Source organism: Podarcis raffonei, chromosome 10, assembly GCF_027172205.1.
Source record: "Podarcis raffonei isolate rPodRaf1 chromosome 10, rPodRaf1.pri, whole genome shotgun sequence".
NCBI classification, from domain to species: Eukaryota; Metazoa; Chordata; class Lepidosauria; order Squamata; family Lacertidae; genus Podarcis; species Podarcis raffonei.
Genome location: NC_070611.1, coordinates 53150385 through 53176908, shown reverse-complemented (window position 1 = coordinate 53176908; position 26524 = coordinate 53150385). Strand labels below are relative to the sequence as shown.

The 26524-nt window shown below is 42.9% G+C and overlaps 2 protein-coding genes and 1 long non-coding RNA gene across 4 annotated transcripts in view; 2 read left to right on the top strand and 1 right to left on the bottom strand.

The window, feature by feature from the left end:
- The window catches only part of SYCP3 (synaptonemal complex protein 3), a 171808-nt gene that overhangs the window by 60843 nt on the left and 84441 nt on the right, over positions 1 to 26524 (bottom strand). The window lies entirely within an intron of this gene.
- On the top strand, positions 5354 to 22227 carry DRAM1 (DNA damage regulated autophagy modulator 1). Of its 2 annotated transcripts, XM_053405938.1 has the most exons (7): positions 5361 to 6442; positions 13344 to 13411; positions 15006 to 15148; positions 16461 to 16638; positions 17818 to 17876; positions 20232 to 20324; positions 21650 to 22227. In XM_053405938.1, exons 1-7 carry the CDS (start codon positions 6243 to 6245, stop codon positions 21692 to 21694), a joined length of 786 nt encoding a protein of 261 aa, XP_053261913.1. In that variant the 5' UTR covers positions 5361 to 6242; the 3' UTR covers positions 21695 to 22227. The 2 variants fall into 2 exon arrangements, with proteins under 2 accessions (XP_053261912.1, XP_053261913.1); XM_053405937.1 differs by lacking the exon at positions 21650 to 22227 and having other exon boundaries at positions 5354 to 6442; positions 20232 to 20983.
- LOC128422219 (uncharacterized) lies at positions 16646 to 17523 on the top strand. The gene is made up of 2 exons (XR_008332450.1): positions 16646 to 16872; positions 16955 to 17523. It is a non-coding gene; the product is annotated as an uncharacterized LOC128422219 (long non-coding RNA).

Here is a 26524-nt window from a genome sequence, read left to right as displayed (position 1 = left end):
GGATGCTAGACTTGTGGGCTATTTGATCCAGGAAGCTCTGCTTATGTTCTTATGAGCTTTTCAGAGTCAGGTCTAGAATGATGGTTCACATTTTTGAGGCAGCAACAGGCGCTTGATTTTTCTTTCTTGGCCTCTAATGCAATGTGTGTGTGTGTGTGTGTATGAGAGAGAGAGAGAGAGAGAGAGAGAGAGAGAGATTACTTATGTAAAAGCATTAAAATAATATTCATAAATTACATAGTGTAATCTAAAACACCCTAAAAAGGACTTAATCCACCAGCCTCTTGGTGACAAAGGTGTCGTTTGTATGCAGCATCTGAAAGAACACAGAGTTGGGGCAAGACACACCTCACGGAGGGGGTCATTCCACAGATGTGGAGGCACCACTGAAAAGGCTCTTCCGTGGGCCTGCACAATACAACTCAGGAACAGCCAGGAGAGGTTCTTCTGCTGATCTGAATACAGTACAGTGGTACCTCGGGTTACATACGCTTCAGGTTACAGACTAAACTAACCCAGAAATATTACCTCAGGTTAAGAACTTTGCTTCAGGATGAGAACAGAAATCGTGCTCCAGCGGTGTGGCCGCAGCAGGAGGCCCCATTAGCTAAAGTGGTGCTTCAGGTTAAGAACAGTTTCAGGTTAAGAATGGACCTCCGGAACGAGTTAAGTACTTAACCCGAGGTACCACTGTACTCAAAAGAAATACCAGCTAGATGTTTCCGCATACTGGTGGCATCTTACACCACATTCCTTGATGACATCACACACAGTTTCATGTAGATGTTAAACACTAGATAAAAAAGGATAGAACTCTGGTATACCATTGCACAATTGCCACGGAGCAAACAGTTATAGTCTCCGCCCAACACTGTCTTCTGGAATGTGTTATCCAGTTAGGAATGGACCTATTGTAGTATAGAAGAGAGAGTTGTCCATATACAGTACACCAGGCATGGCCAAACGGAACCTTCTAGATGTTTTTGGACTACAACTCCCATCATCCCTAGCTAACAAGACCAGTGGTCAGGGATGATGGGAATTGTAGTCCCAAAACATCTGGAGGGTCGAGTTTGGCCATGCCTGATATACACCAATGGATATGTTAAAATAATTTAATGCAGCTAGGGCTGGACATACCTCCCCCCTAAAAAAAACCCTCAAATGGTGGGACACCCTCCTACCACCCCACCCCCTGAAACCCATTGAGGACTATGGTTGCCAGGTCAGCAGTATCCCAGACCCAGAGATTTCAGGGTCCAAACCTAAGACTTGGTGGTGGTTCCTGGTGACATTAGTGGGGCATTTCCCTGTGATGTCATGGCGTGGGCCCTGGAGATGGAGGTTAATTGGGAGAGAGGAGACAAGGACAAATTCCCCAGAGTTCCTATGCTATAATTTGTAGCCAGCTCCTGCCAATATTAAGCTTGCAAGCTGAATGCACAGTCTTCTTCGTGCTTTAATAATAATATTTTAAAAAATTCTCACCCACCTGAAGATTCAAGTCCTCCACCTCCAGGCAAACCTGGAGACTTCAGGTCAGACGGGGAGATCTGAGAATCCTGTGCATGTTCAGTGGACATGGAATCCTGACTGACTGTTTGCAAGTGAAAAGAAAACCAAGGGGTTGGTCTAGAGTAGTTGGAACTCTGAAAAGAAGCACTCTAAAAGGCAACATTTTGTTTCAGAGCCTCATGTAAAAGGTGTAGGGTGTAAAAGGTGAAGGTAAAGGACTCTTGGATGGTTAAGTCCAGTCAAAGGCGACCATGGGGTTGTGGCGCTCATCTCGCTTTCAGGCCGAGGGAGCCAGCGTCTGTCCGCACACAGCTTTCCTGGTCATGTGGCCAGCATGACTAAACCATTTCCGGTACAACGGAACACTATGACAGAAACACCGTTTTATCTTCCTGTCACAGTGGTACCTATTTATCTACTTTCATGCTTTTGAACTGCTAGGTTGGCAGAAGCTGGGACAGAGCAATGGGAGCTCACTCCGTCACAGGTATTCAAACTGCCCACCTTCAAGCTGACAAGTCCAAGAGGCCCAGTGGTTTAGACCACAGCGCCACCTGCATCACTTATGAAAAGGAAGATTTCCTTTCTGTAACCACAAGACTGTTGCCACTAGGTGGTGCCTAAAACTTTCTGTATTATGATGTTGGGATATTGTGTAGGCAGTGGTTTTTTGACTCTTTCGTGGTAGAACTGGGTATCTCAGCAAAAGGAAGGATACTTAAGTGTTTGCTGAGATTATGGGAATACAAATATAAAGAGATCCCTGTCCAGGAATAGTATAGCTGGTGAATCAGCCAGTGCTGGAAAAAGGCACTCTTTGTCACAAAGGGCATCTAGTGACAATGCTGGATCCAGGAGGTAACCTCCCAATTATGTAGCTGCTCCTTCCTGGAGACTGCAAGCCCTCCCTACCATGCCGCCGCCTTGTCATGATTCAGCCTCGGTTTGTTGGCTCTCCCCAGCCCATTACTGTACACCTAAGTGCTACTCTAATGCGGGCCTATCCCATGCAAAAAATGAAAAGATGAGTCCATTTTCAGTTGCCAAAATCACAATAATCATCTCAGCTTTTTCCTTTGTACACCTTCACTGGCCCTACATACTAGCACTATTTCACGGTGGTAAACTTTTCTCCTAGTTTAAAAAAAGGGAACTATATTTGAAACTTCAGTTACTTGACATTACTGATAGAGACCACAAACTTTTATTAATTAAGATTAAAAAATTACTAGAAGGATAAAAAAGGATTGTTCTTAGGAAATAAGATGTCAAGGAAATAAACAACTATCTGATTTTTAGAAGACATCTGAAGGCAGCTTTCTTTAGGGAAGTTTTTAATGTTTGATGTTTTGTCACTTCTTCTTCTTCTTCTTCTTCTTCTTATTATTATTATTATTATTATCATCATCATCATCATTCTGTTGGGAGCCACCCAGAGTGTCTGGGAAAACCCAGCCAGATGGGTGGGGAATAAATAATAAATTATAATAATAATAATAATAATAAAATAAAGCTATAAAAATCCTCCAAGCCATTTGTCTGTTTGTGTTCCAGTGTTGAGACTCAACCTGATCTGAATGTCAAAGAAATTCACTGGATAATTATAACCTGAAGTTACCTTTGATTTGCATTTCAATCCACAAACATTCAAAACATTAGAAGAAGACAATTGTTTATATTCTATGGTAATCATAGGTTAACAGCAACAACTTTCCTTTATTTAATTTGTGACATGCTCCAGGTTGTTTTTTCAGAGAGTGGAGACTATTGAGTCAGGCAATATAATTACATAATCCTCAAATCAACTACTTGCAGGGTTTTTATTTAAATGAAGCAGTCCATTTCCTTCATATCAGTCAGTTCTGGAAATCAAATATGCACTACTGTTTATGCACACTTGCATTCTTCCATGAAAGACAACAGAACTCATTCAAAGTGTATTGTGGATTATAGGCAATAACTTATTGCTTTTTCTCCCTCTCATTTGTTTGAAGTTCATTACAGTATATGCACTTATCATTTTAATACTGATTTCTTAATCTGTATACTGTACCACTCTCTGTGTTTAGGTTTTATGGCAAAACTCTTTAGCTCCACTCTTTTATTCCTTGCAGACCAAACTGCAGAAAGAGAAGAGCTATATTTTCCAGTTAATGCTGACATTTGAATCTTTGCCCATAGAGGTCTATAAGACCACTTGACCCCGTATAACAAGATACAGAAAAAGGGAGAATTACTATGCCTTTGCTCTGTGTGCAACTGGTTTTTCCTTCAATTTCAGTTGGATTGTGAATAGGAACCTTGTCAGCCAAAAAGCCCCATTTACCATTACTACTTCCTTAAATGCTTAAGCAAAGTGCAAAGTCCTGATGTAGCTAACAACCACCATGGATACTGAAATATCAGGGTATTGTTTATAGTACAACTGAGTAATAATGTTTGACCAATGCTCATGTTGAAGACAGGTTGAAAGAGATAAAACATATGAAGTGGAACCTTCATATGTTACTTTAATGAGTTAGACATGCAAACAAACAGACTGCCGTGATGTATAAAAGGCAAAGAACATCAGGGAGTACATTGATCTAATCCAGGCATAGGCAAACTCTGGCCCTCCAGATGTTTGGGACTACAATTCCCATCATCCCTAGCTAACAGGACCAGTGGTCAGGGATGATGGGAATTGTAGACGCAAACATCTGGAGAGCCAGAGTTTGCCTATGCCTGATCTAACCTTCTGTCTAATCAATCTAATCTTTCTGCTTTTCCTTCTAATTTTATTCCTATATAACTCATAACTTTGTACTGAGTAATTATATGTGGTCCCTGACGGACTCCCCAATTTTTAATGCAGCTGCACAATTTTAAAGTACATTTTTAAGATTGTGAGCCTGTGGATAGGGACCTGGAAAATAGGGACTCTTGTCTTGGAGAGTCTAAATACACAAATATGTGGGATTTATCATCCTCCTGAAGTTGTGGGATTCCTTTTACCCTTTTCTACGCGGGTGGCGCTGTGGGTTAAACCACAGAGCCTTGGGCTTGCCGATCAGAAGGTTGGCGGTTCGAATCCCCATGACGGGGTGAGCTCCCATTGCTCGGTCCCTGCTCCTGCCAACCTAGCAGTTCAAAAGCACCTCAAAGTGCAAGTAGATAAATAGGTACTGCTCCGGCGGGAAGGTAAACGGCGTTTCCGTGGGCTGCTCTGGTTCGCCAGAAGTGGCTTAGTCATGCTGGCCACATGACCTGGAAGCTGTACGCCGGCTCCCTTGGCCAAGAAAGCGAGATGAGCGCTGCAACCCCAGAGTCGGCCACGACTGGACCTAATGGTCAGGGGTGCCTTTACCTTTAGCCTGGCCAGGGCTGGTGGGAGTTGGAGTGGGCTATCTTAACATTTTTGCAATTACTTTCACTACCAAGAATATTTTTTTGTAAACTCTGACAGATGCAATGCAATATTTTGTACCGTTGTGTAAAATGTTTTATTTGGTGGCCACTAGTTGTATTTTTACTCTTATGTCAATGCTTGCTGACAAATTTAATTTAGAAAGAAGATAACCATTCATTAGGCCAGGTGGAAGGGTGTTGAGAAATAGTGGGGCTTTCTCAACCATCCTCATTGCTTTCTCGCATGATTGTGACTCATGATTTAGAGCCCCTCTCATGTGTTAGCTAAATGGGAATTCTCTCCCTCACCCTCTTTTCGTAAAAGAGAGCCAAAAAGAAGAAGCTAACTGAAGAATAGAAACGAAAGTGAAAGGCCCGCTTGCTTCCCTGGTGAAAGGATGCAGGATGTTTTTTTTCTCAGGCTCATCCCCGGGTGATGAACTCGAGAGGCAGGAAAGCGCGTGCTTTTTTAAAAAACAGAATTGAATTGCACAATATCCCAGAAACATCTCAGCAATGGGGGGGGGGCGGGAATTCCTCCCTCCGGTTTGCTGAGGTTGTCGAGAGGCGAGCTCCGAAAAGTTCCGCTTTATGGCTGCGCGAGGAAGCGTTTTCACCGCGTTGTGTTGCGCAAGGATGCCCGCTCAGAACTTTGCGCGCCTATGAACTTCAGCAATCGTCTCTCGCTGCCCGGGCAAACCACGACCCGGACTTGTGCAAGGCGGGAAACCGAGTTCATCTGAATAGCTTCTCCAGTTTAAAAACCAAAAACTTTTTGTGTGAGGAAGTTTTTATGAATGGGGCTTGGAGGAGGAGGAGGATTCTGTGGGGGTTGGAGAACGGAACTGTGATGAATGCGAGCGGAATTCGCTTTTTCCTGGAAAAGGACAGCATTGGGATTGTGAGGGGAATTCGGCTCGCTTCGGTTTCTTAGAGGTTGGACTTGCGCTCTCTGAAGGCAGAGAGAGAGAGAGAGAGAGAGACTTCCTGCTCTCTGCGCGAGATAACTTTCTGCAGGTGTGTGGGAGGAAGCGAGAGAGACCTCGGTGGCCTCTCCTTTTCTCTCTCTTTCCAAAAGGGCGTCGGACTGAGCTGCGAATAGAAGCAACTCGGAGGAGGCGGCTGCAGAAGAAAGCGAGGGACTGGTCGTGTCTGCGCGTGTCCTGGTTCTCTTCCACGAAGCTCGCGCGAGGAGGGAGAAAAGGCGTGTGTGTGTGTGTGCGCGCGCGGCGCCTCTGGCCCCCCAATTAAAAGTTTTGTGACTTCAGGCGCTTTGTGACTTCACTCGCCTGCCTGGCTGCTCTCCGCTTCCGCGAGCCGGCGCGGCCTCTCTTGCCTCCATGCCTGGCGGCGGGGAGAGGGAGCCGCTGATCCCTAGGGGGCGCCGCTGGCGGTGGCAGCAGCACAGGATGCCCTGCTGCACGCAAGGAGCGGCCTTCGTTCCGACGCTGCTGGTCATCTGGTCTTCGGCCTCCTTCATCATCTCCTACGTGATCGCTGTCCTCGAAGGCCACGTGGAGCCGCTGTTCCCATACATCAGGTAAGAGCCCCTGCTGGGGGGAGCAGGAGGAGGGCGCCCTCTGTCGGAGAACCATTGGACAGAGTGGCACCCCCGTGTAGAGGGGTTGCTGGGTACACACGTGCAGCGGGAAGCCAGTGCATCCGATCACAGGCATGCCAGATCAAGTGGGGGAGGTTTTCTTGACCCCTGGAGGGTAAAGGTAAAGGGACCCCTGACCATTAGGTCCAGTCATGACCGACTCTGGGGTTGCAGCGCTCATCTCGCTTTATTGGCCGAGGGAGCCGGCGTACAGCTTCCGGGTCATGTGGCCAGCATGACTAAGCCGCTTCTGGCGAACAAGAGCAGCGCACGGAAACACCGTTTACCTTCCCGCCGGAGTGGTACCTATTTATCTACTTGCACTTTGAGGTGCTTTCGAACTGCTAGGTTGGCAGGAGCAGGGACCGAGCAACGGGAGCTCACCCCGTCGGGGGGATTCGAACCGCCAGCCTTCTGATTGGCAAGTCCTAGGCTCTGTGGTTTAACCCACAGCGCCACCCGCGTCCCTTATGTCTAAACGCTGCGTGTATGGAGAGTCGGGGCAACTCCCTGCATATAGAAAGCTAGCTTGACCTTTAAGAGAAGGCAGGTGCTTCTCCCTGACATTCTCACTTTCTGTAAGCAGGGAGTTTTAGTTCATGCAGGGAGTGTTTTGACATGCAACTGTCCACATGCTGTTTTAAGTGGCCCAGGCTATTGGGGACGATGACAACCAATGGCTTCCAGTTACAAGAGCAGAGATTCCGACTAAACATTAGGAGGAATTTTTGATGGCAAGAGCTGTCAGAGAGTGGAATGGACCCCCTCAGAAGATGGTTGACTCAACTTCAGTGGAGGTTTCTAAGCGGAGATTGGATGGTCATCTGTCATGGATGCTCTAGTTGAGATTCCTGGGTTGCAGGGGGTCAGACTAGATGACCCTTGAGGTCCCAACTCTACAATTCTATGATTCTATTTCAGTTTGCTGGATCTATAAACTGGCCCAGAGGGAAAGGGAGTCTGGTGGTAATGTTCTGAGATGATTGGAGTGGACTGTACCACTTCATACAAGAGGGATCATACTGGCAAGTAGACAAGCGGTGTGGTATGGGGAAATGGCTGGGTTAAAGTATTTGTACTTTATGTGCTAATTCTTGACTTGGAGGTTTTCGTTTGATCTTTAAACATAGTGAAGCATTCAAAAGTGTTGTCTCCTTACGACAGTCTCAAACAGGCATAGGCAAACTCGGCCCTCCAGATGTTTTGGGACTACAACTCCCATCATCCCTGACCACTGGTCCTGTTAGCTGGGGATGATGGGAGTTGTAGTCACAAAACATCTGGAGGGCCGAGTTTGCCTATGCCTGTTGCATCCCACATTCTGCTGCCTGGCCTGTGAGGTCTTCAATTCCAAAGGTTAAGGATGTGGTTTAAAGCACTCACCAATTTGATTAAGGGAGCTTACTGGTACGTAAGCTGCACTGATTTCCATGGGATTTATAGTCTCCAGAAAGTGGGTTTAGGATCGCAACTTTAATGGAATGCTGATTGTCATATAAAAATCCCACGGACAAAACAGAATGAATGCTCAAGACTTAACTTAAACCTTGTCAAGCAAATCAGGCTGAACGCTCAGTAAACAGGTTGTCTTGAGGAACCCATAACTAACAGCAAGTTGTGACAGGACAGTAACAGTTTGCTGAAGGACTAAGACCTACTGAGTAAATGTGCATATTGTTGTAGCTCATGTGTTTAACTGATCCTATGTGTCTTTCCTCAGAAATAAATCCCACTGATTTTAGTGGGGCTTACTCCCAAGTAAGGGTGCACGAGACTTCAACTTTTATTACCCAATCCTTAACCCTGTTTGTTTCTATAAGAAATCGCATCAGGTAAAGTATACTTAGGATAGTGTATTGCAGCTTGAGGTAGAGGTAGCGGTGTAATCCTAACAATATTTACTCAGAAGTAGTAGGACTTACTTCTAGATAAGTGGGTCAGGATTGCAACCCAAGTCCCACTGAATTTGTTGGGACTTGAACTTGTGGTGGAGAAAACAGCACTTGACTTTGTGAAATTATCCCATCTATGTAGGGTTCTGTGCATGGCAGCTGCAAGATTTGCAGAAACACAAAATCGAAGCTTTCCCAGTCTTTCCTCTGTTACCAGTGCAGCAAGCACTTGACTTTCTTCCTGGCTTGCAGCTATGAAAGCCACAGACCTTTCATCAAGGAAAATAGCAACCTTGCTTATTGTTAGATGACCCTTGGGGGGGGGGGTCTCTTCCAACACTACAATTCTATGATTCTAAGAGGGTGTATTCAAACACACTTAAGCTTCAGGGAAATGTTTTGTATTCCTATGGCGCAGCGGTTGCCATTCTGCTGCTAAGGAAACTGACCCTGCCGTAAAGTTGGTCTCCAGTGGAAGAAAGAAACTTGGATACTTTCCCTGGGCATCATTGGTTACTGTACTACTTAACAGCATCTAGTGAGATGACACACACACACACACACACACAGAGAGAGAGAGAGAGAGAGAGAGAGAGAGAGTCGGACATGGAATCATACGCAGATACGGGATTTCCTCTGTGCAATTCATATTTAGTAGAAAGTTTTTGGTTTCTGTGGTATGGCCCCTTGGCAACATGACTAATTCCAGGACGCATATTTTCAAATATAAGGTTATTGCCTATTTTTTCCTATAATTTTTCAATAAAATTGTACACACTTTCTTTTTTTCTCATGACCGTGCTGGTTCTGGAAACCCGGGAGTATCTTCCGTGGCCTGGCCCTAGTTAGTTGTCTTTATGGCTGATAATAATACTGAACCAATCAGTATGTAAGCACATGAAAGCGCAATATATATATATATCCTTACTTGTTCTGCTGTGTCTCTCATGCTAAGCCCAAGAGAGTAGAATACACATACATTGAGTTGATCTTAAAACTTTAAAAGATGAGGGTATAATGGAAAGTGCAGCTTCTGGGTGCTGCATGAACTGAATGATCAGTGTGTTGGCTCATCATGACCAATCTGAGACAAATAAATGAACAAAAGCGAAGCTGGCCATAACTTTTCTTTGTAGTGCTTTACCTTTGTTTAACCTTAATTTCAAGCCTTTTAAAAAAAAACCTAAAACTGCCTCAGAGTTAAGCTTTTCAGAACAGCTATTTTTGTTTGGTTGTGTCTCCCCTCAACACAGTGGAAACTGACTTCTGACCAGAACTTTTGTTATATTGCTTTTTAGATATCTGTAAAAAGGAGGGAAAGCATTACTGATATGGTTTAAAGCCATTTTATAGCTAATGTGTGCTTACTTGAAGCACTGTAACAGAAATATTAAAAGTTACGGAAATCCATTTTACTGGAAATCCACAATTATCTGCGCTTTTTTTAATTGGCGGAAGGCGTTAGGCTGTATTCTCAAGTCCCTTCTAATTCCTGGATCCAGCAGGCGTTAAAATCTAATGGAGGATTACAAACCCCTGGATAAACCCCTGGAGCCTCACACTGCTTGCAGATTGGGGTGGCGTGCAACAACTGCAAACCATCACAAAGTTGTGGTAACGTGATCACTAGTATGACTCAAGAACTCATCCCAGCAGAAATGGATAAGATATGCAAGTGTTTTCTTGTCTGTACAGAAAACCACATAAATGTGGGTTTATGGCAGAGGTTTTCAACCTTTTTGAGTCCGTGGCTCCCCTGACCAACTGCATTCTTTCTGCGGCACCCCAGTGGGGCACAGGAGCCCAGTTATGTCACCCCTTGCCTGCAGAGCTAGCAGCCTCTCACCCTTTTTTTGAACACCCTTCCTAGTGCAGTGTTCCCTCAGCCTCCTCTCCTCTCCTCTCCCCTCCCCTTGGGAGTCCTCCCCTGGTCTCTGAGCTGAGGCCCCCCCCCCAAAGAGAGGTGCCTCCTCGCACTGCCCCATAGGGTCCTGGGAATCACCCCTTTCTGGCCCTAGAAGCACCAGTCGCCTGGGGAGCTTGTAGCCAGGGCTGCTGCAACAAACAGCTGTGCAAGCCTTTGAGGGGCAGAGACAGGAGAGGGCATCAGAGGAGGGTGGGAAGGAAAGAGGGACAGAGGCCAGTGTTGCCTGTGGCACCCCTGGCCATCATTCAAGCCACCCCAGGGTGCCACAGCACACTGGTTGAAAACCACGGGCCTAAAATAATAGAACCAGTGTCTTATTACTAGTTACCTGGACGCAGTTTTTCTAAGTTAAATGTTTATGTTTTTGCTTCCTCACTGTTTTGTCATTTAGGCTGTAGCAGGAACCCCCCACCCAATCATTCTGTTTGTACAAACTTCACACACACACACACTCACACACTACATACACCACATTTCTGTTATAAATTCATAGAAAATCAACCATACATCGGATTTGCACTGTTCCATTTTATTTTACTCCATATGACAAGAACTATCAAAGGGGAGTGGCTTGGTCCTGGTCAGCCATAATCCCTTCACCGTCTCAGCACATCCACAGGAGCCCTGCCCAGTTGCTATGCCAACCCTGATGATCCCAGACAGAAGACAATCAAGATCACAAAGAACTTGCATATGGGAGTGGATTCAGCATGGACTGAAACAAAGGACAATGATCAGATCTTCCCTCTGGGGGCAGGAAACTGCAAACTCCCCTTTGTCTCCTGGAAGTGACTCATGGGGAGGGGGGAAAGGAGGAACCAGCCAGGTGACAAGACACTCAGGTTACCACCAACTCCTCCCTCAACCCCTCCTTTCTGTAATGTATGCATGATGTTTCTGGGGGTGGGCTTGACCTAGAGGAGGGGAATTTCAAAAAGTTTTTATAAGACCTTGCACACTATTTTTCTGGTTACAGAAAGGTAGCCGTGTTGGTCTGCCATAGTCAAAACAAAAAATTTTTTTCCTTCCAGTAGCACCTTAAAGACCAACTAAGTTAGTTCTTGGTATGAGCTTTCGTGTGCATGCACACTTCTTCAGATACCAGTCTTTAAGGTGCTACTGGAAGGATTTTTTTTTTTGTTTTGACTATTTTTCTGGGTCTTTCCTCTCACCTGCAAGTGAGGGGAGCACCCTGTCACGACAGTCTTTCTTCAATAAAGACCAAGCCTACAGGCTGCTGATTTGCTTCAATTTACTCTGGTTGGTGTCTTTACTTTTTGTCCAAGGGAGCCCTCAGATTTTTCCGGTAACAAGGCACAATTCACAGCATAGTTAAAATGTAGTCACATTATAGATGTTATTTAATGACAATCTGTCAAACGCTGTAACTCATGCATAAACCCAATTTTTAAAGGTTTAAATAAAAATGAATGGCATTCAATGCAATTTTAATTATTTGTGATGCTCTTAAACCATTAAGTGTTCCAAGAAGAAATTCAAATTGCACATTGGTCAGGTGCAAATCCCATTCTCATCTTACCTAATGCTCTTCAAAGACTTTGAAGTGATCGCAGTTGAGTTTACTATTTAGGTAGTATAGGCCAGTCTCTAATTGAAGAAGTACTTCAGATTTGTCCCAAGTGAGTCACTTGGGACATGAGTTTTCTGCTGTCTGCCAAGTTACTTAGAGCTTATTTATAATTAATTTGTGGCTCTTAACACTTTTTTAAAAATCCTGCGGATTAAAATAAAAGTAAGGGTGTTTCTAAAAGATGAATAAATAAAGTACTGTATGGGGAACCCAGCTGATGCTTGGCACCGACAGGGAGTTTGTATCTGCAAAGTTTACTTTCAGTTTCAAAGAATCCCATACTTAGCACTGCATACAAACCAGGAATCCTAGTTTTAGTGAGTTAAACAAACCAACTTTGTTTGAAGTTGGCTTGCTTAGCAATCAATCAGATAAAGTAAACTGCAGAATGTTATAGAAAGATTGTGCAGTAAGACCAGCACACACATTCAGGCTGATTCCTATTTGCATATCTCTTGAAAAATTAAAAATCACACAGGATGAGGCATGCTTGTTTTCCAGGTTCAGATATTTGCTTCAAGGACTATGGACCAAATATGGAATTTCCAGCAATGAATCAGGAAATGTAAATGAAAGTCCCAGCACGACTGGGAGTTCAGGCACTGTCAGTTTGGACACCACCACCAATTATGTGTTTGGAGGAGTGGAAGACAGTTCATTCCTCTCTCTCACAGTCTTACACCATTCACAGTTGATAAGTGTCTCAGCACTGATGGAATTATCAATCTGTTGGGCTGTTAGCTATGCTGATTGTTAAGTTGTGGGTGAACAGCTTCAGTACATAACACTGATGATAGTATATCAGCAGCCCATTCATTTGAATGGCTATATTCCTATCTCTAGATTATAACCTGATAAAATTTATTGGTTTTTGGTGTGTGTTTTTTTAAAGGATCTACACTGGCAAGAACAGATTTTGAAACAAAGGGAAAATGAGTCACTACCCCCTGCCTGCAGAAATTCAAATAAATAAAAAGGGACTTGCTTATTAATACAAATGCACCTCAGAGATACTGGGAGTATTCTACTTTAATAATGTGCACCAGAGCAGCTTTTCATGGAACAAAATTGAACTTGCTTCCAAAATATATGTGTATAGAATCAGGCTGCAAGTTTGCAAACCTGAGCATACAGATCTGGTGGTAAATCTGAAACTGAAGTCAATGGGACTTTCTTCTAAATAAATAAAGGTGTTACTTATTTTTAGACATGTTTCATTGACTTCAGTGTAATGTTGGTTAATGTTTCTCTGACTTGATTAGCAAAGCTGTTTTTCTTTTTTCTTCTTCTAAAGGAGTATGGATATTACATGGTATTTAATAAACCTTCCCAGTAAAAATGCAGCAAAAGTGACTGTCATTATTATTTCAGTTAGATTTAAATGTGTTCCTTGTATATTACAACTGCATGTTTTTCTTTTGTTTTTTTTAGCGATACAGGAGCAAAACCTCCAGAAAGTGGTATTTTTGGATTTATGATTAACATTTCAGCATTCCTAGGTATGTATGTATGTATGTATGTGCCTGTTATTACATTTTTAATTTAAAATTTCTAGTCTGTCTCATCCTAAGACTTGACTGGGTAAAAATGATTACCTGTAAAATGGGCACATATTTTCAGATAGGAAAAACCACAAAAAATGCAGCATATTCTCTTTGCTCTGGATTTATGTGGCATTGGCTGCTAGAAGTCAGCCCAAACCCAGTAGTCTTAAAGTGAATTTTATCATCAATGTTAGCTTTATAAATTTTAATCCAGGGTAGTTTCTGAATTCTGGCATCCAGAGACACTATGAAGGGAAGTAGGCTTTCTGTGGCAAATTTCCAAGAAATGCCTATGTTGGAGAGGGGATGGAGAAAGGTTAAGACCAAGCACTTATCCCTTTCTGAAGTACCGTTCTGCAAAAGTCAGCGTTTAGAACTGTGAATTGCATGGATCCTGCATGAGTCAGAGTTTGGTCATTTGAGTTCTAGTAATTTGTTTGGGTTTTTTAAGTAGCTGTATTGTTTCATCCTGCATTGTGATTTGTTTTGATCTTTTTGTTAGTCACCTTGGTTTTCTTTGGAAATAATGGAATATACATCTTTTAATAAATTGGTATCTTACATCTTCCCACAGGGTGGGTTAGCAACTGTTTTTGCACATGGAAGAAATTAAAGGGGTGCATCCCTGGGGCTGAAGAGCAAGCTTAGCTGCGAGCCCAAGTTGTCCCAATCATTTGATCATCAAATCTGCATAACTTCTGCCCGTCATCTGTGTTCCCCGCCCAAGGTTCTGCTCTTGGTTGTTCCAGAATGGGACAGAATGTTGGGAACTGAAATGAATGAATCAAATCAAATTTTATTAAACGGTCACAGACCAGATTAACTCGTACAGCTAGTCAGCAAAGCATAACACCGGAAAAAACAAAGGACAATTTCAATACAGATTAGGCCATAACAGCAATTTAAAATTTGACAGCATAAATAAAATTAAGTATTTGCCTTCGCCTGCATATTGGCATTGGAAAGCTCTTGTTTCCTGCGCCTAATAGCGGCTACACAGAATTTGGCAACATTGATCGTAATTTCAGGAACCTTATCTTCTACCAAGGCTCTCATATGTTGGAGTTCTGGTTCATTTTTAAGCTTTTGTAGAACTGGGGCAATAAGGGTCAGGTGTAGATCCTCGTAGTAACTACAGTGCAGCAATACATGCAGACTTGTTTCCACTTCCGATGAGCCACATGGGCAAACACGTGACTCATATGGTTTGCCCTCATATCTGCCTAGCAGCAGGGCAGAGGGCAAAACGTTAAATCTGGCCAGGGTAAAGGAGTGTCTGTACTTAGGTATTTGTAAATCAGCCAGATAATTTGTGGGTGAGAACCCTCTCCCAAAGTCTCTAATTGAAATGAATGAAAAGCATTATTTGAGGCCTCCATCTTTTGCTCACTGTGTTGCGCAGAAGAGCTTTATATCATATAAATTATCTGAATAGGATGGAGAATCTTACTTCCCCTGTGTTGTTGGGATCAGATCAAAGTGGGTTGAATGATTTTCTTTTAGTCCCAATTTCTTAATAACTTACATTTTTGTCTTTTTTCCAAAAAAGGTGCAGTTACGATGTATGCAAGATACCTAATTGTCAAGGAGCAAAATGAAGTGACACGTTTCATATCCCCCTGTTTCAATTTACTATCACTGTTTGTTGGATGGATAGGTTGTGTTGGAATGGGCATTGTTGCAAGCTTTCAGGTAGGCCCAAATAAAATTTATCTTTCTGTCTGTCTTTCCTCAATTGATATTTTGCTTCTCCTTCATCTGGCCTACAAGTAGTTAAGAATACCATATATATATATCACATTCTAAAGCTAGTCCTTAAAAAGACAAAAACAAAACCTCTGGGTAAATCAGCAACCAAGAATTGGAACTGATCCTGCATGGAGCAATGCAATGACTCTCTCATCCAGAGGTCAAAGTCCTCCTAAAGACTGTTTCTTGGTTTACTGAATGACAGGCACGTGGTGGCCATTGAAGGAGTGCAGGGCAGATAATTCCAGGTGTCTGTCACTATTACAGATAGTCAACAACCACAAAAAATGTGGTTCTCCCAACAATGTTCCTTTGGAAGATCTAATGGCATCAAATGATGGCATGGAAATAAACAAGAGAAGGCATTTTAGAAACAATTTATTATATACCTGGCAGCCAGTTAACACACATGTTGATGGCTTGAGCCCTCCTCCAGCCCACTGCTGTGTCCAGATACCTGTTCAGAGTAGCTAGCTGCTAAACAAAGACAAAATTCCATTGCTTGATTGTTTTTATTTAAATCTGTGGGTTGTGTTGCTAGTTTCATGCTTTCCCATGGTTATTAATGCACTGCTGTGCAGAATTAAGTGGACAAGTCAAATTGTCCTTAACCCTTCACATTGTGGCATTTATATATTTAGAAGCTGTGCCCCGTGCCTTAGGTTTTGCAAGAATTTGTAGCATAAGATATGAGAAGAGTGAATGAGGTAATTAACTTCATGTGCAGATGCCAAAGTCAAGCAAGGTTAAGCAGATTGTTCAAGGCCAACTAGCAAATAACAAGAACCAAAATCTCACCCTTCGATTCTGAAGCCAGGTTCTTGATTACAGAACTGTGGATATTCTGCAGAAAATAATTATTGGTTGCATAAAATGAGCATGACGGAAAACAAGGTCACATTGCTTTTCTATGTGCGGGTTCTCCCCTATCCTTTAATTGATCGGTTGAAAAAGAAGAAGTGCAAGCATACCAAAAAGGAAGAGAACAAAGCATAACATGTGTAAACCATAAAGCATCACAGTTCTTCTGTGCAGTTTTAACTGTCCTGGAACCATATGGAAAATTCTGAGAACAGGGATGCACAATGCATCAAAGTTTCATGGTTTCTTTTCAGTCTCATCTGCGGAGATATTGACAAATCCAGTCTGTCTTCTTGTGTTTACCCTCTGCGTGTTTGCTGCAGTATCAGTCTCCTTTTTGTGTTTATTAGCGAAATTGCAATAGTAGATAATGCTTTTCCAATTGTCTTTTCAGGAGCTAGCAGTTCCTGCTGTCCACGATGGAGGTGCTCTTTTAGCTTTTATGTCTGGTGCTCTGTACATTGTGCTTCAGACTGTAATCTCTTACAAGTCGCATCCACAATGGAGCAGTTCGTGTGCATGTCACACAAGGCTGTTCTTCTGTGTAATGACTTGGGTAGCTATCATTCCCAGTATCCTTTTCAGTATGTCACTCTGCCTGTTTAAAGCATGAATACTCTACCTTAACAACAACAACAACCCATTCCTATTGCATTCAGTTATTTGAAATGCCTTCACTGAAAGTAACATGTTCATTCTGCTATTCTCTACATCTTTTATTATTGAGGCTTAGCAGACTACTAAGAATGGAACGATTTGACGATTACAGCCATAAAATTTAAGTAACGTTGAGAGTTGGAGTTAGGGTCTTGTTTACGTGATCATCGGTTCTGAGGCATTGGCCCTTTGAATTTGTTTCCTTCTCGTGATTCGATTATATGACCTAAGGGTTTGTGAAAACTTGGTTGCACTCAAAAGCATGGTTGGCGATAAAATAAGGAAAAGAATTCCTGGATGATCAAGGGCTGTTTGCTCGTGTTGGTTATTATCCAGGGATGAAGTTATGCAGTCACAGCAAGTAGAGATCAGAGGTACCAACCATGAGAGTAAAATAACAAGACTACTGAGAATCACCAAGGTCATCAGGCCATAGATTGCAAGCGGTTTTGCCTTTGCCCTGCTGCTTTCCCTTGGAAACCCCGCTCTTTAGCAATAAATCAGAACCAGTAGCAATCTGTGGGAAACCCAGCTGACGTTTGCTCCGATTCAGCAGTAAAGAGCAAGTTTTCCCCAGGGAAGAGGAAGTGTGGATAAGTCCTTATTCCAAAACAGTTCTGAGGACAGAATTGCATGTGTGGCTACTCTGAGATTTGATGGTAATAAAAGTTCCTGAAGTGACTGTGATTTGCCAACCTACAGTTCATATCATTTTGGAGAACTTTTAAACATTTTTTTTTTAAAAATCAATCAATCAAAGGTCCTATCATTGAAATAAAAAGTCTGTGACCAGAGGGGGGGGGGGAAACATTTAGGCATTTAAAATCTAAACCGGATACTAACTTCATTTGTTTTCCTGTTTGGTGAACTTCCTTACATGGCCATGCATCAAACATTCGTGGCTGTATAAATTCTAAAATGAGACGTGTATCATACTTCTTGCAGTTGTCTGTGGAGGTTTGTGTATGTTTGTGTGCTGGCTCCCACTGACTGTTCCATTCCTCTGTGTGAATAATGACGTATTGCTGCATTACAAGCCAAAAATAGCATTGCATTTTAAATCAGTTGTTTCCCTTTAACACCCTCTCCTCCAGTGATTGCGTGTGCTTCACTAGTTTCCATAACAAAGATTGAGTGGAATCCAGGCGAAAAGGTAAATTCGTACTAAGTAAAAATATATAATCGTTTTTCCATTTTGTTTGGTTGTTCAATACTTTCAAATTAAAATAGGCAAAAGTAGACAATAAAGGGCTTAACTTTGGTAAGTTGGAAGCTGCACAGACTAAGCTAAGTTGTGCAAGGCTAAGAACCATTTTGCATTTACATAGATAGCCATAGTTATAAAAGCTGCCATATTGTTTCATGATATTTAATATAATGCAAAAGAATGTACGTACCTTTTAACATCTAAGCGTGTTTAACATTGGTGATAGGTAAATTGAGAACAAGATGAGCTTTCTTTCTAAGTTAGCACTGAGAATGCATAGGTGTGCCAACATCAGGATACAGAGGGGGAGACACATATCCCCCCCCCAAAAGGGCATTGCAGGGCATACACTGTTACTTACCTCTGCCCCATTTTATTCACTCATCCCACTGGGTGGCCAGAGCTGTCAGAATCTCTTTTTGGATCATCAAGTGCAGCAAGCAAAAAGCAGGCTTTTCGCCTTTGTGTTTGGGGAAGCAGTAATGCTCTTCTCCTTGCTGCAAGTAGGCTCCTTACACTTGGGGTCAGAATGAGCGAAGCAAATAATAATAATAATAAATTATTTATACCCTGGCCATCTGGCTGGGTTTCCCCAGCCACTCTGGGTGGCTCCCAACAAAATATTGAAACAGAATAAAACATCAAACATTTAAAACTTCCCCAAACAGGGCTGCCTACAGATGTCTTCCAAAAGTCAGATAGTTGCTTATTTCCTTGACATCTGGTGGGAGAGCATTCCACATGGCGTCACCACCGAGAAGGCCCTCTGCCGGGTTCCCTGTAACCTCACTTCTCGCAGTGAGGGAACCACCCGAAGGCCCTTGGAGCTGGACCTCAGTGTCTGGGCTGAACGATGGGGGTGGAGACGCTCCACCTTCCTAGTACAACATAGTGTTCATTTAAGGTTTAATGGTTCCTATAGCTGCTGCAGCCCTATTTCAGTTTGGGAATGAAATGGTTCAGTGACAACATCTGCGTAGGAATCAGGGGGTGAGAAGCTACACATTTGGGTTTTGGAGGCTGTGCATGGGGTTTGAAGTGGTATAAATGAAGGAGTTTGCATAATCAGCCCTATCCTCCCTTTAGGCGGATACGTACTAAATTTAGGAGATGTGCACTAAATTCAGACGCCTTCAGCTGCAAATGTGTCTCTTGCTTCGGTCTCTACAGCCACAGTAGGCACTACAACCTTCCAACAGCTTGACCTCACCCCCAAAGCTTCAATCCTCCACTGTCTCCCAAGGCAGACAGATGCCAGCATCATTGATTTAATTGTGATGGTGCTTGCCTACAAATTTCTGCTTATGCACCCATATGTATGCACTATCCTGCTGAGGATAACACTTATTTGCTGCATTTATAGGCAGCCTTTTTGCTCAGGCACCCAGAGGGGAGGTTTACAATTTTAAAATACCAAAAGAAAAAAATAAAAGAAAATTGGTTGCAGTGAGGGGAACAGTCTTGACTAGAGTGGACCTGATGATTCATTTGTCTGCCTCCCTCACTGTCTTCATGGATCTAAAGAAACAGGCTTTAGTCCATTAAAACTTCTGCCTTAATACATTTGTTAGTCTTTAAGGAGCAACAAGGCACTCTGTTTTTGCTGCAGACTAACCTCACTGGAAATTCCGAATTTCTGCAAGTATTTTTGTGGGTATGATATACCACAAGAGGGAGCACGTGCCTTATGAATCTCATAAAATAAAAATAAAATAAAGGGGGGTGGGGGAGAATGTACCTTGCTACACAATCTTGCTACAGAGTGTAAATGGGTGAAAATAATCCCTAATGATTCTTTTTAACAATATGTTTGTATCCTGAGGCATGAGAGGCTTTATTTATTTGAATATTTGTAAACAGCCAGGTCAAAAAAATATCAAGGCGGAATGCAGTAAAATGATTAAAAAGATCATAAAACTTCAAAATGGCAAAATACTGAACAACTGACCAATAGACTATCTTGAAAATCTAGATTATTATTATTTTTAAACAGCTTTTCTTACAAAAAAAAGTCTTAAAAGCAATACCCATCAAAGAAAGAGAGAGAAAACTGTAATAAAATTATTCAAAATTTTGGAAGGATTAACAAGGAAATGTGAACCTCAGTGTCTCCAATGTAATTGTTCTAAGGAGTTTAACATTTTTTAAAAAAATAAACACGAAATGTATGTCTCCAAAATAAAAATAGGCATCTCCTTTGTGTTCCTGGTGTATACATTAATTGGTATCTGCCTGTCTGACTTGCCTTCTGTTTGCCATGTTTAGTGTTTAGAATTACTTTTTATTTCTCCTTTCCATTAGGATTATGTGTTTCATTTTGTGAGTGCAATCTGCGAATGGGTAGTAGCCTTCAGTTTTGTTTTCTTCTTCTTAACTTTCATCGGAGATTTTCAGGTGGGTATGGCAGAACAAAAGGTTTCATGTTCAGAGCAAAAGGGCTTCAGAGTCTGAGGGCCAAACTGTACATTGCCATAAGCATATTGCTTTAAATGTCATTTTTGTCCTTAAGAAAAAGCAGCCATAGGGGCACATGCTCCAGAATGCACACTAAATCTGGATCAAGGGCGGGCCCGTGCCAGTATGCTGCCAAAAATCCACCTGCTGCAGCTGCTCTTGATGTTGTTGTTTGTAGATGCCCTTCAACAAAGGTTATTAGCAATAAAATGCAAAATAGAACAGAGCAATAAATTCACGATAATGATCATCAGCAGAATACATTGTCGCAAAACAAACAGCACAATAACCTTGTTAACCCTCCTATTTCGAACAGAGCAGCTGTGTTTTCAGTGACAAAAAGATGTCAACAAGGGGGATGCGCATAGCTCTAGTAGAAGGGAATTCCACCGTCTGAACCAAAAGGCCCTCTTATCATTTCTGCATGGCCCCTTTTTGTCCCTGAAAGTGGTGGTTTCAGCATATGGTACCCTTAGGCACAAAGAGCGGCAGTGGGGATAATTTTGGCCATTAATTCTGAACTGGAAAAAAGTACTGCAGTTTCAGACACATTCGAGTTTCTGAAAAACCACTACCAGTACCCAGCCTTTAGTTGCCAATTCTGGCAGTAAAGGTAAAGGGACCCCTGACCATTAGGTCCAGTCGTGACCGGCTCTGGGGTTGCGGCGCTCATATCGCTTTATTAGCTGAGGGAGCTGGTGTACAGCTTCCGGGTCATGTGGCCAGCATGACTAAGCTGCTTCTGGCGAACCAGTGCAGCACACGGAAACACTGTTTACCTTCCCGCTGGAGCGGTACCTATTTATCTACTTGCACTTTGACGTGCTTTCGAACTGCTAGTTTGGCAGGAGCAGGGACCGAGGAACGGGAGCTCACCCCGTCGTGGGGATTCGAACCGCTGACCTTTGGATCGGCAAGTCCTAGGCTCTGTGGTTTAACCCACAGTGCAACCCGCATCCCTAATTCTGGCAGTAGACGTGCATTTTTTTTTTAAAAAAATATGTTCACCATAGATACATGTATGCATGACTTTGGGTTGTAGCCAATCTGTTTTGGGATGAGGTAAGTTTTATTAGCTTTGCCTGGATTTAAATTATATTTAAGACTGGGGCCCCAGCTCTCTTCAAATACTAGATGAAACGAACCTTTTTCTACTAATGCCAAATATTTTGTCACTTTTCTGCCTGCATGCCTGTCTACCGCGTAACACATGTGCAGCCAATACTTTGTAGTGACTGGTTATTCTCATTTTCTTTTTGTTCCAGGGAGTTACAATACGGATATCAACAGAGCTACATGGAAACCTATGACGACTTTTTATAGTTTGAATCATAGAAGCTGGGGTCGAGGGCATTAAAGAAACTGTTGGGGAGACTCCAGAACAGTAAAATCTGGTGTGACGCAAACCTGGTGGATCAACGCTGCAAGTTTGCATAATCATAGTCAAGGGAGAGACTATTTTTACTTTTACTAATATCCCCATGTGCCTCGTTTCCCTCTTTAACCTGTGTTCTAAATCCTTTTTGTATTTTTAAATACTTCTTTCCAGTTTCATTTTTAAAAATGGGAATGTCTGAAAAACGTTAACTTCTGGGAAAAAAGGAGAGGAAGAGACGTCCCTCCTCGACAACTGTTGCCTTCTTTCTATTTGTTGGAAGTCACGATGGCCTCAAAGTAAAACTCAGGCTGCAGTCTGGTGAACTCGGTCCCATTGGTGAACTTGGTGGGGCTTTCTTTCAACTGACTGTGCTTAAGATTGTGTTTTTAAATGCCTAGTATTCATTGTGGATAGTAATGTCTGCTTTTATGTATTAGGAAATAAACTGGCCCTGATCTAAAGAGAGGTTGTTGTGGTTCAGGTCCTTTTTGAACATAAAGGGGCTTCAGCAAGGCTTGCTCAAGGTTTCTCGCTGCTTCGGATAAAAGAATAAGATGTTCTGGCTACAGAAACTAACCAGGTTGGCAGTTGAATATTACTTCAGCACTAGCTGCCTCTATTGCACCTGAGGGCACAGGCAATTCTGTCCTTGCCTCACCACCACTGCCTGCCCCTCAACATCTGCCGTCTGAGGCATCTTCCTCATGTCCTCAGGCTAGCTGTGGCCTTCAGTTAGTCATGGCTAACTTGGCCTTTTGGGCTACATGTCCTATTGAAATCAAACAGGGGTGGCTACATTCTTTTTTGGGCCAAGGGCTACGTTGAGTGCTGGCCAGTTCTCCAGGAGTTGCATGCCGTTGAAAACAGCTCCATGCAAACCAGGAAGTGACCTCTCCAGACAATGGAAGGACCCTTCTTATCTATACCTGTGATCTCCTGGGTGACGCTATTAGGCAGTTGAATGTGCATGCATACTCTGTCCATTTCCCTACCTCCCCCCCTCCATGTGGCCCCGGGCCCTGGCAACCCACGCTACGCCACTGATCTATGCTATACACATTTACTTGGCAATAACATCCCATTGAACTCAGCAGGAGTTAGAAAAGCTAACTAGCTCTGGACTGGGGTCAAAGTCTGTCTTTTCCATTAGTGATACTAAAAACAGTTCCAGGAGATGTGTGCACATGCACCATAAGAGTAACATTATAAATTCACTAAATGCACATATAGGCTTTTCTTTACTTGACAGGGGAATCTTTTTGTTGTTGCTTTTTTTTAAAAAAAACACCAACATTTCTCTGTTCTTTTGGAAAAGGAATGACAAAATTAATATCTGTGGTGAAAATCAGATGTGAAAAAACGTGTAGGTGAACATAAATGCTGAACAAAATAAAAGGGACTGCTTGTACAAATCAGATTGCTAAGGTTTTTTGTATGTATATAATAATGTATATGTAATACTTTCTTGACTGCACAGTAGATGGCACTAAAGGACCATATTGGTAGTGTGTATTGCCCCTAAATCCTTAAATAATAATTGATCTACTTCCCTGGGAAGAAATAAATGTGTGGGCAGCTTGAAGTCTGATCAGATAGTCACCATAAGACAAATTAATTGCTTTTTCCTATGCTTGTAGAAAAAAGCAGCTGCTAATCAGAATGTATTTATACTATTTTTCGTTATAGGCCACTTTTGGATCAAACCCCGATGTGACTTCCAATATAATAATTAACAAAAAGGACCTATTGAACCAGCACAAAATTAATTCAGATGGCTTTCAAATAAAACTATTATCACATTGCTCTAAAATATCTCTCTAGTGTTGCAGGCAATATTTATTTAACAACAGACGTAGCTATCAGTTACCTGATAGTTGGTGTATGGTGTATGAGTGACCAAGCTAGTCTGCCAAGTGTCTTGACAATAATTTTACTCTTAATTGTCAGGCATGGCTAGTGGGGTGTTCAGCTGACGGGTCACATAAATTGTGGCATAGTTACCTCAACAAACATTAATATGGAACCACATTGACTAAGCAGCTCGTGGAGGGAAGTTTATGGAACTCTTTACAATCTCCTATGGATTTTATTGCTGTGAAATATTTTGTTGTTCTGTGCAAGCCTAAAGGCACAAAGAAAAGCAAACCTTCAAAATGGTGCTATGAAAGAAAACCCTATTGAAATGCCCAATGTGCTTTAGCCAAATACAACCTTCAGTTCTGTCATGGTTCTGCTAGGAAAACAACATCTTTCCAGAGAGATGTCAGTATTTTATAAGGATTATGTCACTGATAAAGTTTCAATTTTAGCACTATTTGAGCCTCTGTACTTTTCATTGCTTTGTTGAGGTCTCATATCTTTTATTCCTTCCTCCTTGTGCTGCTGTTGTTGTTGTTGGCATTCGTCTGTCTCGAGAGACGAGGGAAGAGTGCGCCATTGGGGGTAAAGTAAACCAGTGGAGAGTTACAGTGCTGTGGCTGTAGAGACCGATACGGGAGAGACATGTTTTGTTGCAGCTGGGGCAGATGGAGGTGTCCAGATATACCGTGGCATTTCTTCTCTCTGTGCTCCTCCCAGTTTCTCTGGAAACCGCTGTGGATACATGACCTGGCTGTCTCCAGGCACTGTGGCTGTCTGCAGGGGATTTCCACACAGCATAGTTAATGCTGCCAGCCTTCATGTAATGTTTGCAGACATCTTTATAATACAGAGTTGGTCTGCCAGCGGGCCTGGTGCCTGAAGCCAGCTCCCCTTAAAGCACATCCTTGCGGATCCTGCCACGCTCCATTCCATGTACAGTGGTACCTCGGGTTACATACACTTCAGGTTACATACGCTTCAGGTTACTGACTCTGCTAACCCAGAAATAGTACCTCGGGTTAAGAACCTTGCTTCAGGATGAGAACAGAAATTGTGCTCTGGCGGCGTGGCAGCAGCAGGAGGCCCCATTAGCTAAAGTGGTGCCTCAGGTTAAGAACAGTTTCAGGTTAAGAACGGACCTCCGGAACGAATTAAGTACTTAACCCGAGGTATCACTGCACATGCTCAAGCCAGTGTAGACATCACTAAGACAGAAGTGCAAACATGCTGAGAATGCAGACTTGGGAGAGCACACCTTTGTTTCAGACTCTGTCCTGCTATGTGATGCCCCAAATCTTCCTGACACGGTACATATGGAAGGCATTGAGGCTTTGCTCCTGGCAGTTGTCAGTTGCCCACGACTTCCATAAAGCAGCGTGCTCAGCACGCAAGCCTGGTACTCCTTCATCTTGGACCATCTCCTTTTGGAGAGGTGAGCCATTTCCATAGCTGCATTACCAATATACTTGCCCAAGGAAAGGTTGCTGGTTATAGTGGAGCCCAGGTAGGGGAAAATGTCTGTCACCTCAATGCTGATGTGTGGAGTGCTGGTGATGTCCTGACCCACTATGTTGGTCTTCGTCAGGCTGAACTCCATGCAGCCTTGGTGAGTCTCTGTAGAGCTTCCTTGGAGTGTGCTGTCAAGGCTGCATCACCTGCAAACAATATATCCTCGTGCAAGCTTGACCTATTTACCTTGCCTCTAGATCAGTAGTCTTCAACCTTTTTAGACCCCCGGACCCACATGCATTTGGAGATCCATTTCTTAATATTTTACCATATATTTGCATGGTGGAAAAGCTTCTGTTGCTCCCCACCTCGGGTCATTCCATGACTCACTAGCGGCTCCAAGAGCCAGTGTGGGGTAGTGCTTAAGAGCGGTAGACTCGTAATCTGGTGAACCAGGTTCGCTTCCCCGCTCCTCCACATGCAGCTGCTGGGTGACCTTGGGCCAGTCACACTTCTCTGAAGTCTCTCAGCCCCACTCACCTCACAGAGTGTTTGTTGTGGGGGAGGAAGGGAAAGGAGAATGTTAGCCGCTTTGAGACTCCTTCGGGTAGTGATAAAGCAGGATATCAAATCCAAACACTTCTTCATCATCTTCTCCCAACCCACCTGCTGAAGACCAGAGCTCTAGATTATCAGTTTTAAATAACTTGTGCTAGTATTCAGCCTTGAGTGCCCAGTTCGTTTCACTGCATTTATTCCTGCCCTTTATTTCCTGTCGCTTCCAAACCATAAAGAGGCTTTGACATTCCACTCAATGGCAGGTATCCTACTGTATCACCACAGGGGCCTTGGGTAAGAAACTAAATACGAAGCTTAAAGAATACTTTTAAAAAGCTATTGACACTTTGTTCAATGGGCCACCAGGATCTGTATGCCTGTTGACAGCCTCCAGATAGTTCCAATAGGTTGAAGCATGACTTCTTCCCCCTTATATAAGCCATGTTGACTGTTTTTCACCATGGCATCATTATTCCTTCAACAGTGAAAAATTGTTCAACCAGAATGTCGGGAGAAAAATTGCTGAGGTTTATGTTCTTTATTTATGGAGACAGAACCTAATCGGTGTCTGCGGAGCCCCAGTGCCAGAAACAAAAGTCCTGCCTTGGATTGTTCACCTCGGCAAAAAAAGAATGGGGCAGTTGTCTTGAGCCAAGCAGTAGTCATCTCTTTTATGCCATGTGTGCGCACATATAATGTGGAAACTGTTGACTAGATTCCTATTGCTCTCGAAGGATATTTTTGCATGGCAGGAAATTGGGCTTTGGTAAGCCCAGTTGGAGCTGCACCAGCTGATTCTACAGAATAAGCTTAACCAACTGCTCACCACTGGGTTGTTCTCTTGCCACAGAGGTTGTGTATGCAGCAGATCAAGGGGGTGTTGTTTTGCCCTGGT